At 45.9% G+C, this 22,480-nt stretch overlaps 1 protein-coding gene across 2 annotated transcripts in view; it reads right to left on the minus strand.

The window, feature by feature from the left end:
- Positions 1–22,480, minus strand: part of LOC147034088 (hepatitis A virus cellular receptor 2 homolog) — a 244,515-nt gene that overhangs the window by 16,603 nt on the left and 205,432 nt on the right. For both annotated transcript variants that reach the window (XM_085876251.1, XM_085876261.1), the window contains exon 3: positions 15,826–16,206. In XM_085876251.1, the coding sequence (XP_085732377.1) occupies positions 15,826–16,206 (381 nt within the window). The remainder of the gene's footprint in view (positions 1–15,825; positions 16,207–22,480) is intronic.

Consider the following 22,480-nt stretch of genomic DNA (forward strand, 5'->3'; position numbering starts at 1 on the left):
GTTTTTAAAACTCCCGCTGTGCAAACAGCTACACTTTTTAGTAGAAGACGATATTCCTGTTGTAAGAGCATCGGCTTCGGTGTGTGAGGAGAAAATAAAGGCCACTCGGATTATGACTCAGATGGGGCCTCGTCACTTGCCTCTAGTGCTGGTAGCGAAGTCTGGAATGACCCAGCAATAGCCAAGGAACTGGAGGGTGATGATGATGATGATGTATCGCCCATGGAAATCCTAAAGTTTCTTGAGGACATTTTTCGAAAGAAAAACGTTAAAATTATAACCTTCTTCCCAAACCTGTCTGGCTTTATAAACTCCTCAAAACGTCTCCTCCTTCATGCTGAACAACTTGGTGTGACTGAGTCACAAGTTTTTCGCCTTAGGAAGTGTGTATTGAAAGCTCGGAAAGAGCTACAAGCACAACCCAACTTTCCTTTACCTGACAAACCTTCCCTACCTCCACGATGACCTTCTCTATTGTAACCTTAAATATAAATGGGGGACGTTCACCCCTGCGTAAAGCTCAGGTAAAGTTGCTTGTCGAGCAAAAACATTTTGATGTTGTTCTTTTGCAAGAGACAAGATGTAGCTTTTCGTGCTCGAGCGAATGGACTCGCATCATGAAAGGACAATGGCTCTTTAGTAGCTTGACCTGTCCTAGTGCTGGAGTGGCTTTTTACTTAAATCCTTCTTTCTGTCCTGAAAATGTCACTTTTAAGGAGTTTACTAAAGGGCATTTAGCTTCAGTTAATTTCCTTTATAATGGTTATAAACACACTTTAATAAATGTATATTCACCTTGTACGAGAATGGAAAGAATCTAATTTTTCACACAATTAGAAATGTTCCTCACACACCTTGATTTTGATGGTCTTGTTTATTTGTATGGGGACTTTAATTGCACATTGTATCCACCCTTGACCGTAATGGAGAAGAGCCCCACCCATCAAGTACAACACCCTTAAAGAGAACATTGTCTAAATTCTCCCTTATGGATGTATGGAGACTCCAGAACCCATCTGCACGGCAATACACGTGGTGCCTATGTGCAAATGGCCGGCTATCTCTTGCAAGGCGAGACAGATTTTACATTAATAATGACTCTTTAAATGTCATAGACCATGTTGACACCACTCCAAGTGGTTTTTCGGACCACCACATGGTTGTTCTTCATATACTTTCCCCGGCTCGAAATCGTGGCACTGCCCATTGGACCTTCAATGTGAGTCTTCTGCAAGATGACACGTTTTCTGTCGCCTTTCGAACCTTTTGGGGAGTTTTTCTACTACGGAAGCCTTCCTACTCCTGCCTCACACAATGGTGGGACAATGCGAAGACCCATATTAGAACCTTTTGTCAGCAATATTGCTCCTTTTGTACAAAGAACGAATCCACGCTGCAATCTCTAATTGCCAAATAAATATTGTCTCTCCAGTCGAGCCTTCCAACTCCCAGTGCTGAAAGGACTGTTTCTCTAATAGCAACGAAGAAAGCCCTCCTTGCTCAACTCTGTGCAAAACAAGTCAGAGGGGCTCTAATAAGGCTGCGAATGGAGAACTACGGCTCTATTGATACTCCTTCCAAATTTTTCTTTGCTTTGGAAGCGCAAAAAAAGAGAAACCAGCAAATAACTTCGCTGCAGGCACCAGGAGGCCGAACAACACACGATCCAAAAGAAATCAGAAGCTTGACGAAACAATACTTCTCTGACTTGCATTGTGCCAGAAACACGAAAGAAGACATGATTAGTTCCTTAACCACTTCTTTGCCTACCTTGTCCGAATCTGCATGTCAACAACTTGACAAGGAAGTGACTGTTGACGAACTTTTTACAGCTTTGCAAACTTTGCCCACAGGTAAAGCTTCTGGACTTGATGGAATCCCTGCAGAGTTCTACAAAGCCTTCTGGGATTTGTTGGGACCCGAGTTGCTTGACCTCTTAATTGATAGCCTACAATCAGGCTTGCTACCACTCAGCTGTCGCAGGGCTATACTTGCTCTCATACCGAAGAAAGGAGACCTCCAGCAACTTAAATATTGGCATCCCATTTCGCTCCTCTGCACGGACTACAAAATCTTCTCAAAAGTTCTTGCCAACCACCTCAAACCTCTGATTGGGGAGATTGTACACCCCGATCAATCTTATTGCATCCCTAAAAGGACAATACATGATCGCATTTTTATTGTACGTGACATGATCGATATTTGTATTGCTGAACATAGGAATGTTGGTCTAGTGTTTTTAGACCAAGAAAAAACTTTCGACACGATTTATCATTCTTATCTCTTTGCAGTTTTACGGGGGTTTGGTTTTAAGGAAAATTTTATTTGTTATATTAAACTATTGTACAATAATATTTTTAGCTTGCTCAAAGTAAATAACATCTTAAGTCAGCCTTTCCCTGTCACCAGGGGTATTCGTCAAGGGTGCCCCCTGTCTGGCCTTCTATACTCCCTATCAATTGAACCTTTACTACATCGTTTACGTACGCGGCTGCAAGGGTTTAATCCTCTGCCGTTAGAAAATCCCGTACAGACCATTGCTTATGCGGATGATCTATGCGCAATTGTGCGCTCAGATGACGATGTTCGTGCTTTGGTTGAGTCTGTCAAGGAATTTAGCTTGGCAAGCTCGACTAAAGTTAATTTGGAAAAGAGCAAAGCTTTTTACTTAGGTCCACGGAATGAAACCCCCTCCAACCCTACCAGAGCAGCTTGAATGGACCAATGAAGGAATACGCTACCTCGGTGTCTTTCTTGGAACTCAAGATTTTATTTCAAAAAACTGGGAATCGCTGATTACTAAAACTGAGCAGCGGTTGATAAAATGGAGGGATTATTGAGGCAGCTTTCCTACCGGGGTCGTACTCTGGTCATTAATAATCTTGCGGCATCAATGCTATGGCATGTTTTCAAGGCACTGCAGGCCCCAGTTTTTATCCTTAAAAAACTTCAAAGCTTTTTAAAAAATTTTTCTAAGGGGGGGGGGGGAAGCACTGGCTCCGGCCAGGAATACTAAGCCTGCCGACTGCAGAAGGTGGACAGGGGCTAATAGATGTGACGAGCAAAGTGATGGCTTTTTGCCTCCTTTCAGTACAAAGGCTTCTATACTCTGACGTCCGATGGAAAGCCTTTGCCCATTGCTTGCTTAAGCAAGCTGGGAAACTAGGCTATGGTGATGAGCTTTTTCTTCTTCATACGAAGCACGTGGATATGACATCGATCCCTTGTTTTACCGAAGCATGCTGGAAGCGTGGCAGGCTGTTTCTTTTCGCCGTGATGCCAGTGCTTACTCCCTTCAGATGTTTTTAAATGAACCAATATTTTTTAATTCTTTTTTTGATGGGGTCTGTAGTGACAGATCTTTCATGCAAAAGTTTATTGATGTTGGCGTTACCAGAGTAAAACACCTCAGGAACCCCCTTGTACATAGATGGAAGCCAGCTGCTGACATTGCCGTGGCCACCAGTGTGAGGTCCATCAGAGGTATTGGCAGAATTTTCTCTGTCATTTTACGGACTTTTAAGCAAACTGGGTTAAAATGGGACCCAGACATAGAAGATTCCCTCAATTTATCCCAATGTCCTTTCCCAAATCTTTTAATTTTATTTAAAAGTTTTAGGTTTTTTAACCAGATGGAGAAATCCTCAGTGTACAATCTATCTGTTCTCACCCTTTTTCCTGGCAAACCCGCAGAGCCACAAGCTCATTGGCGAGCGCTGCTTCAAGCTAACGTTTCCACAACAATTAAATGGCAGGTGATGTATAAAGAACCGATTGTCAAGCGCTCAGGCGATCTACAATGGCGGCTAGCGCACAACATCCTGCCTTGTAACATCCTGCCCCACCGTATATGTCCTGAAAACTCGGAATTGTGCCCCTTTTGCGACACCCCAGAGACCATTTTTCACATTTTCATTGAATGTTCAAGGTTGGCCTCGCTTTTTGGAATTATGTCTCGTGTGATCCGGGGGCTCGGTTTGACTTTTACGCATTGTGTTTTTATATTTGGTTTCAATGTCTTGTATCAATGTATAAATGAATGTCTTCGCAAACTTTTTGTGTTCTGAGAGGAAAAGAAAACTGCAGAACACTGACGTTTTAGCTGATGACTTTTTAACTATTTTTAAAGCATTGGTTACATCGCGTGTTCTTTTTGAGTTTGAAACTCAAGATCCTGTTTTATTTAAAAACCGGTGGTGTGCGAAGCAATCTTTATGTAGCACGGTTGGTGGGGCTCTGACAATCAATTTATAATTTCAAAATATTACTTCTTTATTACCCCTTCCTTTCCTGGTTGTCTTTTTTGATGCCTGTACGAACTTCCTTGCAATAAAGGAGAAGAAATGTCTCCCTCTCTCCCTCTCTCCCTCTCTCCCTCTCTCCCTCTCTCCCTCTCTCCCTCTCTCCCTCTCTCCCTCTCTCCCTCTCTCCCTCTCTCCCTCTCTCCCTCTCTCCCTCATCCCTGAAAGGACCATACCACAAATCTTTTGCAAATTTGCCTTTCCAAGGTAGACGAAATGTATGCCAGACATTTACCAGGTCCGATTATAGCATTCTGGATTCTTTGGTGGGATTAGGAATTTGTATACATATATATTGATGATCTGTTCAGGATGATCAAGAGGAATAGTCTTGCTGGTCTCAATTTCAGCAATTTCAGCACGCGTCCGGAAACAAACACGTACGGAGATGAATACTGCCCAGAAGCCTCCGGACACAAAGACTGTCGGGACACGTCTGCAGACAAACTCTCGTCTGAACAAAATACCACCAAGACGTGTCCGGAACTGAGCTATCCAGAGACAAACACTGCTTGGACACAACCGGAGCCGAACTTCCATCTGGCCATAAACACCGCCCAGAGAAGTTTGGGGACAAATACGGCAAAGAAGCTTCCGGAAACAAAGACACCCGAACGTGTCCGGAAACAAACACCGCCCAAACACATACGGAGACAAATACTGCCCAGAAGCGTCCGGAGACAAATACCACTTGGGGGTGTCCGGAAACAAACACCGCCCGGAAACGTCTCAAGACGAACTCCGATCCAGATATAAGCACCGTCTGGACATGTTCAGAGACAAACACCATCCAGACGTGTATGGAACCAACATATCTGGAGACAAACACTGATCAGACACGTCTGGAGACAGATACCAACCAGCTACATCCCTAGACAAACACCACCCAGACATGTCCAGCGACAAACACCACCCAGACATGTCTGGAGATGAACTCCCATCCAGATATAGGCATCATTCGGACACGTTCAGAGACAACCACCACCAGGACGTGTCTGGAACCAAGCTATCCGGAGACAAACTGCTCGGACATGTCTGGAGGCAAACTCCTGTCCGGATACATCCATAGACAAACTCCCTTGCGGACACAAACGCCAACCGGACGTGCCTGGAGACGAATGCCGCCCAGACGCACCAGGAGAAGAACGCCGCCCAGAGACGAACGCAGCCCAGATGCGCCCAGAGAAGAACGCCACCCGGATGCGCACGGAGACGAACGCCACCTGGACACACCCAGAGACGAACGCCATCCAGACGCGCCCGGAGATGAATGCCACCCGGACGCGCCAGGAGAAGAACGCCACCCGGATGCACACGGAGACGAACGCCGCCCGGACGTGCACGGAGACGAATGCCGCCCGGACGTGCACGGAGACGAACGCCGCCCAGACGTGCACGGAGACGAACGCCGCCCGGACGTGCACGGAGACGAACGCCGCCCGGACGCGCACGGAGACGAACGCTGCCCGGACGCGCACGGAGACGAACGCCGCCCGGACGCGCACGGAGACGAACGCCGCCCGGACGCGCACGGAGACGAACGCCGCCCGGACGCGCACGGAGACGAACGCCGCCCGGACGCGCACGGAGACGAACGCCGCCCGGACGCGCACGGAGACGAACGCCGCCCGGACGCGCACGGAGACGAACGCCGCCCGGACGCGCACGGAGACGAACGCCGCCCGGACGCGCACGGAGACGAACGCCGCCCGGACGCGCACGGAGACGAACGCCGCCCGGACGCGCACGGAGACGAACGCCGCCCGGACGCGCACGGAGACGAACGCCGCCCGGACGCGCACGGAGACGAACGCCGCCCGGACGCGCACGGAGACGAACGCCGCCCGGAGGCGCACGGAGACGAACGCCACCCGGACGCGCACGGAGACGAACGCCGCCCGGACGCGCACGGAGACGAACGCCGCCCGGACGCGCACGGAGACGAACGCCGCCCGGACGCGCACGGAGACGAACGCCGCCCGGACGCGCACGGAGACGAACGCCGCCCGGACGCGCACGGAGACGAACGCCGCCCGGACGCGCACGGAGACGAACGCCGCCCGGACGCGCACGGAGACGAACGCCGCCCGGACACGCACGGAGACGAACGCCGCCCGGACGCGCACGGAGACGAACGCCGCCCGGACGCGCACGGAGACGAACGCCGCCCGGACGCGCACGGAGACGAACGCCGCCCGGACGCGCACGGAGACGAACGACCCCCGGACGCGCACGGAGACGAACGCCGCCCGGACGTGCACGGAGACGAACGCCGCCCGGACGTGCACGGAGACGAACGCCGCCCGGACGTGCACGGAGACGAACGCCGCCCGGACGTGCACGGAGACGAACGCCGCCCGGACGTGCACGGAGACGAACGCCGCCCGGACGTGCACGGAGACGAACGCCGCCCGGACGTGCACGGAGACGAACGCCGCCCGGACGTGCACGGAGACGAACGCCGCCCGGACTCGCCTGGCAATGAACACTGCCCAGACGCAAAGACAAAGCGAGAGAGAAAGGAAGCGTGAGAAAGGTGTGGGAGGAGGGTGCTGCACTTTATTGGGAGGGATAGAGCAAGGATGGAACAAAGAGCGAACGGTGGGGGTATGTGAGTCAGGAGTGAGAATATGTTATGCTTTATGAAAACACACACACACACACACACACACACACACACACACACACACACACACACACACACACACACACACACACACACACACACACTCGTGCTTGGCCGATATTGGCAATTTTTCGGGAATCTGCAGGTTGGAGTCAGTGTGATTACCGACTGCAGTAGGTACTGATTTCAACCCAACCCCCTTGAGTATCTTTCACCGAAAAACAACGTTACATTTCTATCGACGTTTCTGGGAGATGTTCACAAACATTATTCTTTATAATCAGCTGCGTGTGACTGGTGGAAAAAAATGTGGCTCGGTAATTGAGAAAACACGTTAACACGTCAAATGGCTTGGAAATCGGGTGTTATTATCAAATATATTTTGCTTTGAAACTCACAAAGAAACGTAACCTTTGTAAAGCAAATCCGATAACCAAACGCTTAAGAAGCAGTTGTGAGGCCAAAGGAAAACCTGATAAAACCTCCATAAGATATGGGATGAAACTTTGCCACCTGAGCATGCCAAGCCTGTAACAGGCTTGGTCTGCCCACATACTAGCGGAGAGTCCCCACAGATCCAAATCCATGTGCACTGTATACGTACCTCTACCTTGTAGTAACTGTCGACTGAACAACCTTGATCGGGACACGAACTGCACCGCTTTCGAATGTGGGGTGCTCTATAAGTGGCTTAAGAACTGAAGCAAGCACTCCATGGGAACGCCTGGCTTGGCAAGCGATTACCAATTGCTGTCGATAAAACCATGCACCCGGAAATGTCCAAATTGGACAAATGAACACTTTTTTAGGAATCGGAACTGCTACTGAGTTCAAATGTGGAGCTTAAATTTTGTAGTTCTTCTTAATTTAAGAGATATTTGAGGTTATGACATGGGCAGAAATGAATATCACTTCCGGTTCTGGGTTTGGAGCATTGGCAGGTCTCCTTCAGGGCTCTCTGCTGTCGATCTCAAAGTTAAGTTTCCAGTCGTTATCTGTCCCGTTTTTACTGTTTATTTTCTCACCTACATGGAATACTGTGTGTTCCTAGTTCAGTTTTGTTTCAAAAATCGTGCGATTTTGTGAGATTTTGTCGACCTTGTCTTACCGGGTGCTTGAGGGCTACCCATCCTCCCCCTCGGTGTATGATCGTGTCTATTTGTATTTTCTCCCAATTACCTTCAATTTCCATCTTCGCCACTTTCCCAACGTCCCCCATCCCTCCCAACTAAACACTATTTCTTGTCTTAAATCAAAAAAGAAAAAAAAAAACTACCTTTCTCCTTGCACACTCACAAGTCTGGATTCTTCTTCGTTCTTCATCCTCCTCTTCTTCTTCCTCCTGCCGGCACACCATCTTTATTCGACTGAGCTGACCCTCTCTCACCATTACCTTCACGATTTCTTCTGATCTACAACCTACCATTCCCGAATCTTACCTGTTCTTCAAAAATACATCAAAAAATAATAATCTTCCTTGTATCCTTTTGATCTCTTCACCTCCTGTAACCACATGTCTCTCTCTCTCTTCCTGGTACTTTTCATCGACCCAGCAGCTTCACACTGCGTTTACCATTCAAATTCGCCACACACTTCCACGATTTTACTTCAACCTTCCATTTTCCAAATGTTACGCAATCCGTATTTAAAATAAATATATTCACTTTTGACGATACACCTCCCAAAGCCAAGTGCTTCTCCCATAACCATGTGATCTGTTTTGACCCCCTCCGTTTATCGATCCAATTTCAACTTTCACCTCACAATTTTTTCTACAACACTTCCATGACCTAATCTGATGAAAACTCTCTCAAACAATAATAATAATCTATCTATAATTCCAGCAATCTGTGTGTGTGTCTGTCTGCGACCGCTGTTTCTCGACAACCACCGGTCTGATCTGATTGAAACTTGCCAGGAAGATTGGCGGGGACCCGCGGATGTGCCTTTTCAAGGTTTGATATTAATCGGACGGCAGTTCCCAAGTTACGGCCATTTTATTGCTTTTTTTCAGTGTTGGAAAGGTGTATATATCGCAGCTGAAGTGTCGTTCCACCTTATCATGCCATTTTTTCCCAAAGATATCTCAGAATAATAATAACAGCATATTAATAATAATAATAGCACAATAATTGGCAGTAATAAAAAGAATAACGTGATACAATGACCAATGTCTGTCAACCAATAACGACCTATATATTGTCTGTCAACCAATAATGACCAATAACGTCTGTCAACCAATGACGGGACACGGTGTAATGAGGTCACGAATGACGTCACAATTAATACTTATTTATTTATTTTTGGGTTTTTTTGCACGATTGACGTAACGATAACGTGATACAATGACCAATGTCTGTCAACCAATAACGACCTATGTATTGTCTGTCAACCAATAATGACCAATAACGTCTGTCAACCAATGACAGGACACGGTGCTATGACGTCACAATGTTTATTTTTTGTTTTTTGCACGATTGACGTCACAATTCTTCTTCGTTTGGTATGACGTCACAATCGATCGCTGTGGACCTGAGTATGTGCCTTTTCAAGGTTTGATATCGTTCTTCATCTGTTTCAGCTGTTTCCCAAGTGTTTCCCAAGGTTTGAAAGTTGTTTTTTCCCAAGGTTTGAATCAATTGTTCAAATTATTAATTAATCCAAAGGTTTGAATTTTCCCAAGGGAAACAGGGGGGCGAGTGAGGGGGGGAGAGAGGGGATGGAGAGAGAGGGGGCTTCACAATTCTTCTTCTTCTTCTTCGTTTGATATGACGTCACAATTGACGCTGGGGACCTGAGTGTGTTTCCCAGGTTTTTCCCAAGTTATGGCCATTTATGATACGGTTGGTCCGATCTAATTGAAACAATGCCCCAATCCAGTCATCGTTTACGAGAGCGAGGGAACGAAGCTGCACATACTGGCACGCACCTACGGGCGCGCACCTACGGGCGCGCACCTACGGGCCCACACTCGTAGTAATAATAATAATAACGATCTCTTATAATGCTTCATCTTCCGCTTTCACACGTGTGATACTCTTTACTGTATCATAATGCACTACTCTTCTACTATTTAAACAGACTGCTCTCAATTCGAACTCTCCTTCATACCTTGCCTAAAAAATCCAATTCTCACAGCGTTTCTTCTCTCCATTCTCTGAATTCGCCTTTATTGCATCAATCAAGAAACGTGTTTAATTGCATCTCTGACCGAAAACTTAAAAAAACCCCAGTTTGCTATGAATGTTCGCTTTCCATCAACCATTCTTTTTTTCCAATTTCAGTGCCAACTCACCCCCCTCACCCCTCACTCTCAAAGCAACCATCACACTCTTCTCCCTCCAAATCTCCCTCTCACCTCTCTCAAAACCCCCCTCACCTTTCCCCCACCATTCACCCCCCTCACTCATCCTTCTCAAAGTTGCCCCCCTCTCATTCACAAAGCTGCCTCCTTCCACTGCCCTCTCACCTCAATCTCTTCACTCCACCTCCTCAAATCCTCAACTGCCTTCTTCTCCCTCTCTTGTCACCCCTCTCCCCCTGTACCACAGAGCCTTTTCTCCTCATCCGGCCCCTCCCCTAGCTATTCTGCAATCCCCCACACTATTTCAACAACCCTCCTTACCTACCCCTCGTCCCTTGTCCTACCCTCCCCCCAACCTCCCACCCCCTGCACCCAAAGCCTCCTCCCCTCCCTCTTCATTAACAGTGTGGACCTCAAATATCCGGGGCCTTCGCTCAAAACTTTCATATCTTTCCATACAAGTTGCCACTGACAAACCAGACATAATCTGCCTAACAAAAACTTTCCTCCCCCAAGACGTGTCTGACTCCCAAGTATCTCTCCCTGGTTACTCCCTCCTCCGGTATGACAGACCTGAGCCTTGTCCTGGTGGAGGAGTTGCTCTCTTCATTAAAGACTCTATTCCTCACTCTCTATGCACTGCCCTCACTCCACCACACCTCCAGGAATACCTCTGGCTACGGCTTCCCCTCCAGTCCCACCTCATGTTTATATGTGTACTGTACCGTCCACCTAACAGTGATGACTCCATCTACACCTCACTAACCGAAAACATGGACCAACTTCTATCTTCTCATCCAAAGTCTCTCTTCCTCATATGTGGTGACTTTAATTGTCATCATGCCAGTTGGCTAGGTGTGGGTACCTCTCTCACCTGCCATGGCACCTCAGCAAAAGCTTTCTGCGACTCATTGGGACTGACTCAATCGGTCAACTTCCCGACCCAGATCTCAACCAATGGTACTCCATCTCTTCTGGATCTGATTTTGACAAATTTCCCTGACAATATCTGCTGCTCTTCTTCTGCTCCAATCGGTTCTTCTGACCACGTCCTTGTCAATGTGGACATCTCTCTGGCTGTTATCAGAGAACCACCTCACCGCCGTCGAGTCTGGTATTTCACTCAAGCCGACTGGCAGGGTCTCCAAGCAGCCCTCAAACTTATAGACTGGTCTCCTATCGCTACTTTCTCCAACATCAACTCATTCTGGGAAATCCTTCAAAGAACTTGCTCTCCCTCATGCACAGATTTATCCCCTCTCATTTTCAGTTGCCCTCCCTTCCTCCCGTCCTTGGTTCATTGAAGCTTGTGGCGAGGCAGTTGTCCTGAATCAACTTGCCTTTGCCTCATGGAAAGCAAACCCAACTGAGGGTAATCTCAGTTCCTTCCATAAAGCTCGGAACAAGTGTGTATCTACCCTCAGGAGAGCCAGAAAACAACATCTTTCTAAGCTCAAGTCTGAACTTTCAAACCGCTCTCCCTCCTCAAAATCCTGATGGCATCTAATCAAATCTGTTTCTGGTGTATGTTCCCCCTCCATCCCCTCCCTTATCTGAAATGGCCGCACTGCTGATACCGCACGTGAAAAGGCTGAATGCCTAAACTCGGTGTTTGCAGCTAAATCTTGTGTCCAAAACCCATCACTTTTTCTACCCACCTTACCCAGTCGCACCCAACTGTCCCTGGACTCTGTATCCTTTTCTCCTGACAAGGTGGAGAGCTTGCTTTCAAGCCTCGAGTCAGATTCTGCAACCGGTCCAGACGGCATCAGCCCACGTGTCCTGAAAACCTGTTCTTCTGCTCTTGCTCACCCTCTCTCTGTTCTATTCACCCTCTCATTTGCCCAAGGTCATCTGCCATCTGCTTGGAAATCAGCAAACATTACTGCCCTGCATAAAAAGGTGCAAAAACAGATCCCTGCAACTACAGACCAATCAGCCTTCTCCCAATCATGAGCAAGGTTATGGAATCCATCATCGCTTCAGACGTTAAATCCTTCCTCTTCTCCAATGGCTTGATTTCTGATCATCAATTTGGTTTCAGACCAGGTCACGCTACCCTGGATATGTTGCTTCTGCTCTCCCGACAATGGATGGAGGTCCTCAATGCCAGACAGGAAATCCAAGCCGTATCCCTGGACATATCACGTGCTTTTGACACGGTCTGGCACCCTGCCCTGCTCACCAAACTCTCTTCCTATGGTATCCAAGGCCATCTCCACCCATGGCTCGCAGACTTCCTCTCTTGTCACAGTCACCGTGTGGCCCTAAATGGAGTTCTTTCAACCCCTCTTCCTGTCCAGACTGGAGTTCCTCAAGGTAGCGTTCTGGGCCCTGTTCTTTTTCTGGTTTTCATCAATGATCTCTCCGACTCTGGAAAATCCTCTATATCTCTTTGTGATGACTCCATCCTCTGCCGTACCATCGGTCATCCCTCAGACCAGCAAGCAGCAGCTTCTTCGCTCACTGCAAATCTGGATAAAATCACAAACTGGTCCAACACGTGGAACATGTCTTTCAATCCGGACAAATCTCACACTCTCACTATGTCTCTTCAAAAGGACCATTTAGAAACCCCCCCCCATCCACTTTCTCAACAATCCTCTGGAAGAAGTCCTTTCTTTCAAGCTTCTGGGTCTCACTATCTGCCATGACCTTTCCTGGGAAAGATACATTTCAAACCTCGCCTCCAAAGCCAGTCGCCGACTGGGAATCTTCCGTCCTTCCTCGGCCCACCTGAGCTCCTGACCACTTACAAAGCTTTCGTCCGCAGCCTGATGGAGTACTGCTCTCCCCTCTGGGCTGGTGCTCCTGCCTCCCACCTTTCTCGGCTTCACGCTGTGGAAACCAAGGCATTTCGGATCATTGCCATCTCCCGCAATGAGGCTGAGTCTTTGGGCCTCTCACTCTCTCACCGCATGCTGGTCGGTGGTCTTTCTGTCTTCTACCGTCTCCACTACAGCCTCGCCCCCCGCCCCCCTGCTCTCTCTGCGATTTGTCTCCACCACATTTCCGCAGGGCGCTCAAGGTCTGCCAGCAACCCCCTTCTGGTAAAACTACCAAAATCACGAATCACTGCTCACCTTCACTCTTTTATTCCTCTTTTTCCCACCTTTGGAATAAACTCCCTCACTCTATTCAATCCCATTCTTCCCTCCAGGCCTTCAAAACTGCTGTTCACCACCACCTCTTATCATCCCCCATCCAAATCCTCGATCTTTTCTACCCCGATAATCCACCCAAGCCCACCTCCTTCAAATTCCCTGCTTTCCTTCCTGAAAGTCCCTGTAATGTCCATCTTGTGTTCCCCATGTTCCCCGTCCCATCCCTCTCCCTTCCACAGATCTCCTAATGTCTCTGTTCCCCACTGTTTTGTCCTTCCCACTCCCACCCCTCTTGTCTCATGCCCCCCTTGCTGTGTGTTGTGTGTTGGCTCTCACACGAGCCTCGACAAGGTATACAAAAAATATCCACGAGTGCTGGCGTCTCTCGGTGCTTATAAGCATTGCAATGTACCCAGCGATTCATATGTACGATGAACAAGCATTCGATAATATGAGTGAGGAAAGTGGAAAAAATAGTCTTCATCGTTAAGAAATAATTGCGGCCTGTTCCAAGTCGAGGCATGGTTGAGCATTCCAAAAAAACAAAGCGGCTTCAGACCCCAGCGAGGTGACCCAGTCATCACCTTAAGACCCCATATAGAGTGAGGTGGCCGAGGATCGCCAGATGAAGGAAAAAATTAAATAAGGCCATTAATTATCTTCAAAGGGGGTGTTTTAATTAACCAAAACACCCAATTTTCACCAATGCACTTCGGTGGAGTTCCCTTTGTAAGCATGAAAAGTTTCAGGATGCTCGGTTTCATGGTTTTGGAGTTACGGTGGAGACACACACACACACACACACACACACACACTTGCATTCATTAGTATAGATTTGATGCACCTTACTCTTTACAGAGCATCTGTGCCACTGAAGCAGCTTCCTCAATAAGGGATATAAAGGTTGGTTTGCCATTGCTTTCCCAGCAGTAGTTCGGGCAGGAATTTGTAATTTTGCCATGGTGCCACCGACATCTCTCCCACTCTTCGCGAAGACCACCGTGGGGTCTTTAACGTCCACCAACTAATGTCGGTGGATGGGATACCCAGTTTAACGTCCATCGGAAGGACAGCACACACATTGATGATTTACCAAGTCTTTGAAACACCGGGATAACAGTTTATAACTGGGTCGGAATTCAAACCAATGCTATAGACAGATTCGAGGCGAGAGTGTGTACCTTGTGGCCATCTTGTCAGCCCAGGTTATCTCTTGATGTACTGTTAAACAAACCGTGCTTCCATGTTGTATTTATATGTTTAAAATGTATCTTGTTTGGTATAACTAATTTCTTCTGGTTGAACATTGAGCTTTGCCTGCGTGTGGCTTTTCAAAAGCAGCGCCGAAAGTGGTCACCGGAAACAGGAGACAGACAAACGCACGGATAGATGCCACACTCCGCATGATCAAAGAGTGCGCTCGCACTCTCTATGTGGGGATGTAAAAAATACACAATGTAAAAATGTCGGCCGAACATGCTATATTACAAATATTATATATAGAATGGCAAAACATTCATGCACTTATTAATTTATAGTGTGATGTGATCGTCACGTTGCGAGGAAAGTCTCAAATCGACATCACAACTTCTACCACGAGATGTTCGCACAAAATATCTTCAATAAATGCAATCAAATCTTTCATAATTTGTTACACTACACCTTTCAGAAGGTAAAAGCAAATGCATTGTATTATGAAGTTATTTGGTGTGCTGTTACGAAGTTATATCGTTCATTTGCTGCAAAACCATCAACTGGAAGTTGGGCTAAAATTATGAAGATTATGACGTCTATACTATACAGAGAAGTCAAATAGTTTAACATTCAATTCTGAACATCTGTTTGGAGATACAGTTCCCTCTGCTAGTTCTTCACCAGAACGGTAGTTTTTTTTGCTATCCAACCCAATCGGGATCCAACCCAAATATTATCCTTACCCTCTCCCCCCACAAGCTAAAAAGGGATGCCTTGGTTTTATCAAATATTGATATCATTGGTTTCTTGTAGAACTCCTGTCATTGGTTTCATCGAACACCAGGATCATTGCTTTGGTCTAACCCCGATATTGAGGAAGTCTAACCCCCCTTTTTGTGATGTTCAGAGTCAGCTACTCAGCTCCAAATATGAACACATGTGTGGATGTTGTTGTTTTGGGGTTTGTTGACTGTGTTGCTGTGTTATAACGCGCACACACAAAAAAAAAGATATCCCGATCATCGTTTTCTCACATTGCCCCCCCCCACCTCCCCAACAGGACCACTGCTCCAGCACCCTCCCATGCCCCCTGCATCCCAACATACACCCCCCACACTTGCAATCGCAATCAAAAATCATAAACGCAAAACATAAACCCCCACGCCCACTTTCAGTTCCTTAACTACCCTAACCATCTCCCTTTTCTTTGTACTTATTTTTTCCCAAATGACATTCCAAGCAGGTGTACGTATTCCACACAATGATGGTGTACATTGAAGGATCAAGGTGATGTACCTTTGCCTTTTCCCGCGGTTTTCCTCCTCCTCCAGAGAATCAAGGCGATGAGAGCAGCAACAAGAAGAAGGGACAAAAACACGATCCCAGCGATCGGTCCCACAGTGAGAGATGTTGGTTCATCCTTTAACCCCAATATGATCTCCACCCGTGTCTCTCCATGGATGTTGGTTCCCACACATGTGTATTTCACAACCGGAGCAGGTTCAGCAATATTGATGTGAAGTTTGATTTCTTTGGAATCTTTTTTCTTCATGGTGTTGAGTTTGGTACCATTTGGATGAAGCAGCTCCAGGTTTGGGAGTGGAATTCCAGATCCCTTGCATGTGAGATCAATGGTTCCATTAAATGATTGATTCACAAAACTTATTTTGGGTTTTACTGCCAAATAAAATGGAGGTAAAGGGGGGGGGAAAGAGGGAGAGTGATAAAAATGTGAGGAATATGCGAATGTTAATGGATGAGAAACAATGCGAGTTTTTGAGAAAAAAATAAATCAAAACTTCATCTTTGTATTTATCTTCTAACGACCTGCTTACCGACCTTACACTCTTACAGGTAGTTATAAATGGTAAATTTGAAGTGAAGTGCAATCTTTGCTGAAGATAAATTAATGAATAAATTGATACAACCTTAATGTCAGGGTCAAAAGTAGTTCGCTACCTGTTTGTGGCAAGAGTTTTTTTTTTTGTACACACTGTCGAGGCACGAATGAGAGCTAACACACAGAAGTACACAGCAACGGGAGCAGGAGACAAGAAGGGCCGGGGAGGTAAGGAAAAAACAGTGGGTAACAGAGACATGAGGAGATCTGTGGAAGGGAGAGGGATGGGGTGGGGTACATGGAGTAAACAAGATGGACACTGCAGGGACTTTCAGGAAGAAAAGCAGGAAATTCGAAGGAGGTGGATTAGTGGGGGTAGAAAAGATTGTGGTTTTGGATGGGGGAAGAAAAGAGATGGTTGTGAACAACTGTTTTGAAGAACTGAAGGGAAGAGTGGGATTGAAGAGTGTGTGGGAGTTTATTCCAAAAGCGGGAAAAAAGAGGAATGTACGAGTGAAGGTGAGCAGTGATTTTGGTAGTTTTACCAGAAGGGGGTTGCTGGCGCACCTGGAGCACCCTGCAGAAATATGGGAGGGGGGGGGACATATCTCAGACAGAGCCGGGGTGGGGGGAAGGCCCTAGTGGAGATGGTAGAAGACAGAAAGAACACTGACCTGCCTGCGTTGAGAGAGTGAGAGACCGAAAGACTTTGCCTCATTGGGGGAGATACCAATGATCCGAAATGCCTTGGTTTCCACAGCATGAAACCGAAAAAGGTGAGAGGCAGGAGCACCAACCTAGAGGGGAGAGCAGTACTCCATCAGGCTGTGGGTGAAAGCTTTGTACGTGGTCAGGGGCTTAGGTGTGCCGAGGAAGGACTTTACACGATGGAGGATGCCCAGTCAGCGACTGGCTTTGGAGGCGAGGTTGGAAATGTGGCTTTCCCAGGAAAGATCATGGCAGATAGTGAGACCAAGAAGTTTGAATGAAAGGACTTCTTCAAGAGGATTGTTGAGAATGTAGTTGGGGGGAGGGGCGAGGGAGGGGGTTCCAGATGGTCCTTTCAGAGAAACATTTTGAGAGTGTGAGATTTGTCAGGGTTGAAAGACATGTTCTACGTGTTGGACCAGCTTGTGATTTTATCCAGATCTGCAGATAGTGAAGAGGCTGCTGCTTGCCGATCTGAGGGATGACAGATGATATGGCAGAGGGTGGAGTCATCAGCAAAGAGATAAAGAGGATTTTCCAGAGAATCGGAGAGATCATTGATGAAAACCAGAAGAAGAACAGGGCCCAGAACGCTACCTTGAGGAACTCCAGCCTGGACAGGAAGAGGGGATGAGAGACAGGAAGACAGTTCTATTCCTGATCTTCATCAACGATCTCTCTGAATCTCTGAAAAATCCTCTTCATATCTTTGCTAATGACTCCATGCTTGCCGTGATATCAATCATCCTTCAGGCAGGTAGGCTACGGTCTCTTCCCTCTCTTCAGAGCTTGAAGAAAAAAATCACAAGATGGTCAAACACTTTGAAAATGTCTTTCAATCCTGACAAATGTCACACTCTCATTATCTCCGAAACGACCATCTGGCAAACCCTCGTACTTACTTTCTTCACAATCCTCTTGAGGAAGTTCAGTCATTCAAACTCCTGGGTCTCACTATCAGCCATGATCTGTCTTGGGCAAACCACATTTCAAAGTTCACCTCCAAAGTCAGCCGCCGACTGGGCAACCTCCATCGTACAAAGTCATTCCTTTGCACACCTGAACTCCGATCCAACTTCAAGGCCTTCATCTGCAGCTTGATGGAGAACTGCTCTCTCCTCTGGTCCAGCTCCCCTTCCTAATGTCTTGCTCAGATTGACACTAGAAACCAAGGCCTTCAATATTATTGGAATCTCCTACGATGAAGCTGAGTCTTGGGCTTATCACTTTGTCATCGCCGACAAGTCGGTGATCTCTCTGTCTTATCCCGCCTCCTTTCTGGCCTTGTGCACTCTGCTCTTTCCATGCTTTGTCCCCATCAACTCCCTTCTGGTGAAACTACCTGAATCCAGGATCATGGCTCAGCTCCTCTCATTTGTTCCTCATTTTTCCCCACTTACACATCCTCTTCAATTTCATTCTTCCCTCCAGGTCTTCAAGACAGCTGTTCACCACCATCTCAGATCATCCCTGTAGAAGTGGTTTTCCTTATTAATACATCTGCCTGGACCTCTCAGTAAAAGCATTAAAGATGGTAAGCAGTTTAAATAAATAAAGCCCACATACGCAGTATATTAATTAAATTGACTAAGCCTGTGAAACATTTTGTATTTACGTGCCTTCGGAAGATTTCTTTATACAAGCTGTGAATTCAGAAGCATGGTTTTCCTGCAAAGTCATCTTATCTTGCAAAATGCACAGCTTGCAACATGTTATCTCCTCCTCACCTTGCTTGTTAAGTCAGCTACTTCCTGAAACTTCACTCTTGCAACAGAATGTTATGCAAAGCTTAGTAAAGTCAAAAACTCCAATTACATAATTATCCCCCGCCAACCAACGAAGTTGGCGGGGGATATAGAAATGGGTTCCGTCCGTCCGTCCATCCGTCACATTTCGTTTCTGGAGCTTAACTACAAATCCCCTCAAGATGTATTTACGAAATTTGGTACACGTATCAAGCAAGTGGTGAACTGGTGCCTTTTGATATTTTCTAATTGATAGGTCACATGGTTTGGCAGCCATGTTGGATTCAAGAAAAATATTAAATAATGTTTTCTCTGGAATCATAACCTAACGAAGCGAAAATTTGCAACTAACATCTTCCATCATGTCTGCATACATAGTAAAAATTATGATGTCACAAGTCACATGGTTTGGTGGCCATCTTGGATAGAAAAACACACCTCATCCGATTAACACGAAACATCACACACGTATTCCACTGGAGGATTGGAGGCATAATGTAAATTTATGCTGTCATAGGTCACATGGTTAGTCAGCCATCTTGGATTGAAAATTAATAAATTTTAAAAATCTTCTTCGCACAGAATGGCTGGACAGATTGAGGCAAAATTTCACATACACTTTCCCCAACACATCCTTTCAGAAGTTTGTTAATTTCTAATTGATAGGTCACATGGTTTGGCGGCCATATTTAATTTACCCTAAAACCTTCAAACATCCTCTCCAGAACGGCTGGTCAGATCAAGGGGAAACTTCACATACATATTGTACACGCTTAGGGAATATAAGTTTGTTAATCCTCATTTACTATGGCGGGGGATATCGAAGACTTTATCTTCAACGGATGCTAGTTTGACATTGCTAGGAATGTTTTTGCTCGCAGTTTGATTTAACCTCGCAACTTAAATCAGTATTAGTATATGGCTGTTTGGAGCAGCTGGTTCTTATTGGTGGACCTACTTGGAATGTGAGAACAGGGAGTGGAAATTATTCACATCCTTTTGTGTATGCAACTGTTTGGATATCAGTTGAAACTTTGTTTGCTCTTCCTTGGAATGGTAATGTGAAAGTGGTTTTACTCTGAAAGCATTTTGGACCTCTCAGTGGAACATTTTAAGTCGTAGCCAGTCTGATAAAATTAAGGCTTTCTGCCCACATGTCATGGCATTGATTAAACCCGTGTAATATGCTACAATTGAGAGGATCCCATTGGGAATATTCATTTTCTTTGTTCCCTCCACCACCGAAGGTGAAGGAGGTTATGTTTTCACCCTTTTCTGTTTATTTGTCTGTCTGCTTGTGTACAGGATATCTCAAAAAGTTGTAGACAGATCTGGATGAAATTTTGTGGACAGGTTCGTTGTGTGAAAAGGACGAACTGATTCGATTTTGGTGAAGATCTGGATCCGGGTCCGACTACAAGAATTTTTTAAGTGATTCTTCACCATTGAGAGATCGGGAAAAACCAATATAGAGCATGATATCTCAAAAGGTTGTGGACGGATTCAGATGAAACTTGGTGGACAGGTTGGGTGTGTGAAAAGGAAGAACTGATTCGATTTTGGTGAAGATCCAGATCCTGATCTGACTACTAGAATTTTTTAGAGATTCTTCCCCAATGAGAGACAGGGCTAAAAATGATATATAGCAGATATCTCAAAAAGTTGTGGACGGATTCGGATGAAACTTGGTGGACAGGTTAGGTGTGTCACAAGGGCGAATAGATTTGATTTTGGTGAAGATGCGAATCCGGATTTGAACACGAGAAATATTTAGTTTTCAAACTGATTCTTCACCGTTGAGCGCTAGGGCCAAAAACGATGTATAGCATGATATTTCGAAAATGTATTGAGCCCGATATGTTCTTGTGGATTAGGTATTATGTGGTGGGTGTATGCGCTATACCGAGTGCCCTTCTAGTTACATTATTTTTTCTTCAAAGTGATAATGATTTCATATGTATTAATCAAATTGATTAGAACTATTATGAGTTCCAGATATATCTATTACTGCGTGATGAAATAGCTCTTATATTCTGGTTTACTTTGCACTTAAAACAAATATGTTTTAGCTCCGATAAGCACCTGCTTTCTATCTCAGCAACTGGCTTAGAAAAGTGTTGAAGTGGCTGTTCCCTGACCATTATCTACTCACAACCAAGCTGTGCATTTCATCATTGGTTAAATTTCTTCTCTTAGACCTTGAGAAAAACGTTTGTGCCTTTTTCCTATTGGATGAATTTTGCTGAGTTCATCCCTCCCACAAATCCACAAGCAGTTCCTTATCTTGTTTTGCTCAACCGTCTTAACCGTCTTAAGTGTTGAAAGTCTTAAGTCTTAAGTCTTAACCATCCCGGGATGAAAGCAAAAAGGATATTTGCTGGAATACTTCGAGAAGATTCCACAATTGCTGGAGTGCCTCCCTCCATACGTATGATCGAGTGATTCAACTCTGTTAAATGAATTGTTCAAAGAACCTGTGATTGAGTGTTCTTCCACATTCCCAATCCGAAACCATGATCTTTCAAACCCTCGTTAACCCCACCCCAATCCCTCCTTCCTCCAAATTTCTAGTTTTCCCTCCTTGGAGTTTCCTTCTGTTTCCATCTTGTCCACCTCATGCATCTTCTCCTGCCCTCAACCCCCATTCCTTCCCACACCCTTTGTTTGTCCACCTCCCCCTATCTTGGCCTTCAGCTCTGCTGTTGGTGATTTCCCTCTTTCTCTACTGTTCCTTATGCATCCTGTTAAGTCATGATCTGTTCGGTGTACTAGCTGGATAAGATAACCAGGGAACTACTGGTAGACAAACAAAAATGACTAACAAAGGATGACTAACAAAATATGTAATGAAGAAGAAAGTAAATACCTGTGGATTTGTTTTTACGACCGTGAAAAATTATTGGTACATCATGGGTGATGAAGGTTGTGGTCAAGTTTCATCTAAATTGTGTGTGTAGTTACGGAGAAGAAATGTACATCTTTTGGGGGGGCAACCCCCAGTAGAACGCGTTGGACCTGGACCTCAATTTTTTTTAATGTCATGAACAATTTAGTACATCATGGGTGATGAAAGTTGTGTGTGGAGTTTCTGAGAAGAAAGCAAATAAACTTTGGGGGAGGGGGGCAATCCCTCCGTAGACTCCTTTAGACCCTGATGTTGTTTTTTAATGGCGTGAACAATCTTTGGTACATCATGGGTGATAAAGGTGGTGGTCAAGTTTCATCGGAATTGTGTGTGTATTTTCTGAGAAGAAAGCAAATACCCTTTTGGTGGGGGGCAAACCCCCCGCCGCCGTTCTCCCCCTGAGACTCCGATATTATTATTATTATTAATTATTATTTTCGATGGCGGAGGTTACTGTTTTCACCCCTGTCTGTTTGTTTGTTTGTTTGTGAACAGTATTACGGAAAAACTCCTGGACGGATTTCGACGAAACTTGGTGGGGGGGGGTTAGGTACGGTCCAAGGACCATGCCATTAGATTTTGGACTTGGTCCAAAGTCCAATATGGCCGCTATGGTGGCCATTTTGAAAAAATATTTGAATTTTTGTTTTTGCATTTCTACATGTTTTAAGTGATTTCCAACCAAAAAAAAAATTTGTTAGAGAAAAAAACAAAATTTTGCAACTTTTTGTCAAAAAAATTTCGATTTTATTT

Source organism: Eptatretus burgeri, chromosome 1 (assembly GCF_056783735.1).
Source record: "Eptatretus burgeri isolate ZD-2024b chromosome 1, Ebu_testis_v1, whole genome shotgun sequence".
NCBI classification, from domain to species: domain Eukaryota; kingdom Metazoa; phylum Chordata; class Myxini; order Myxiniformes; family Myxinidae; genus Eptatretus; species Eptatretus burgeri.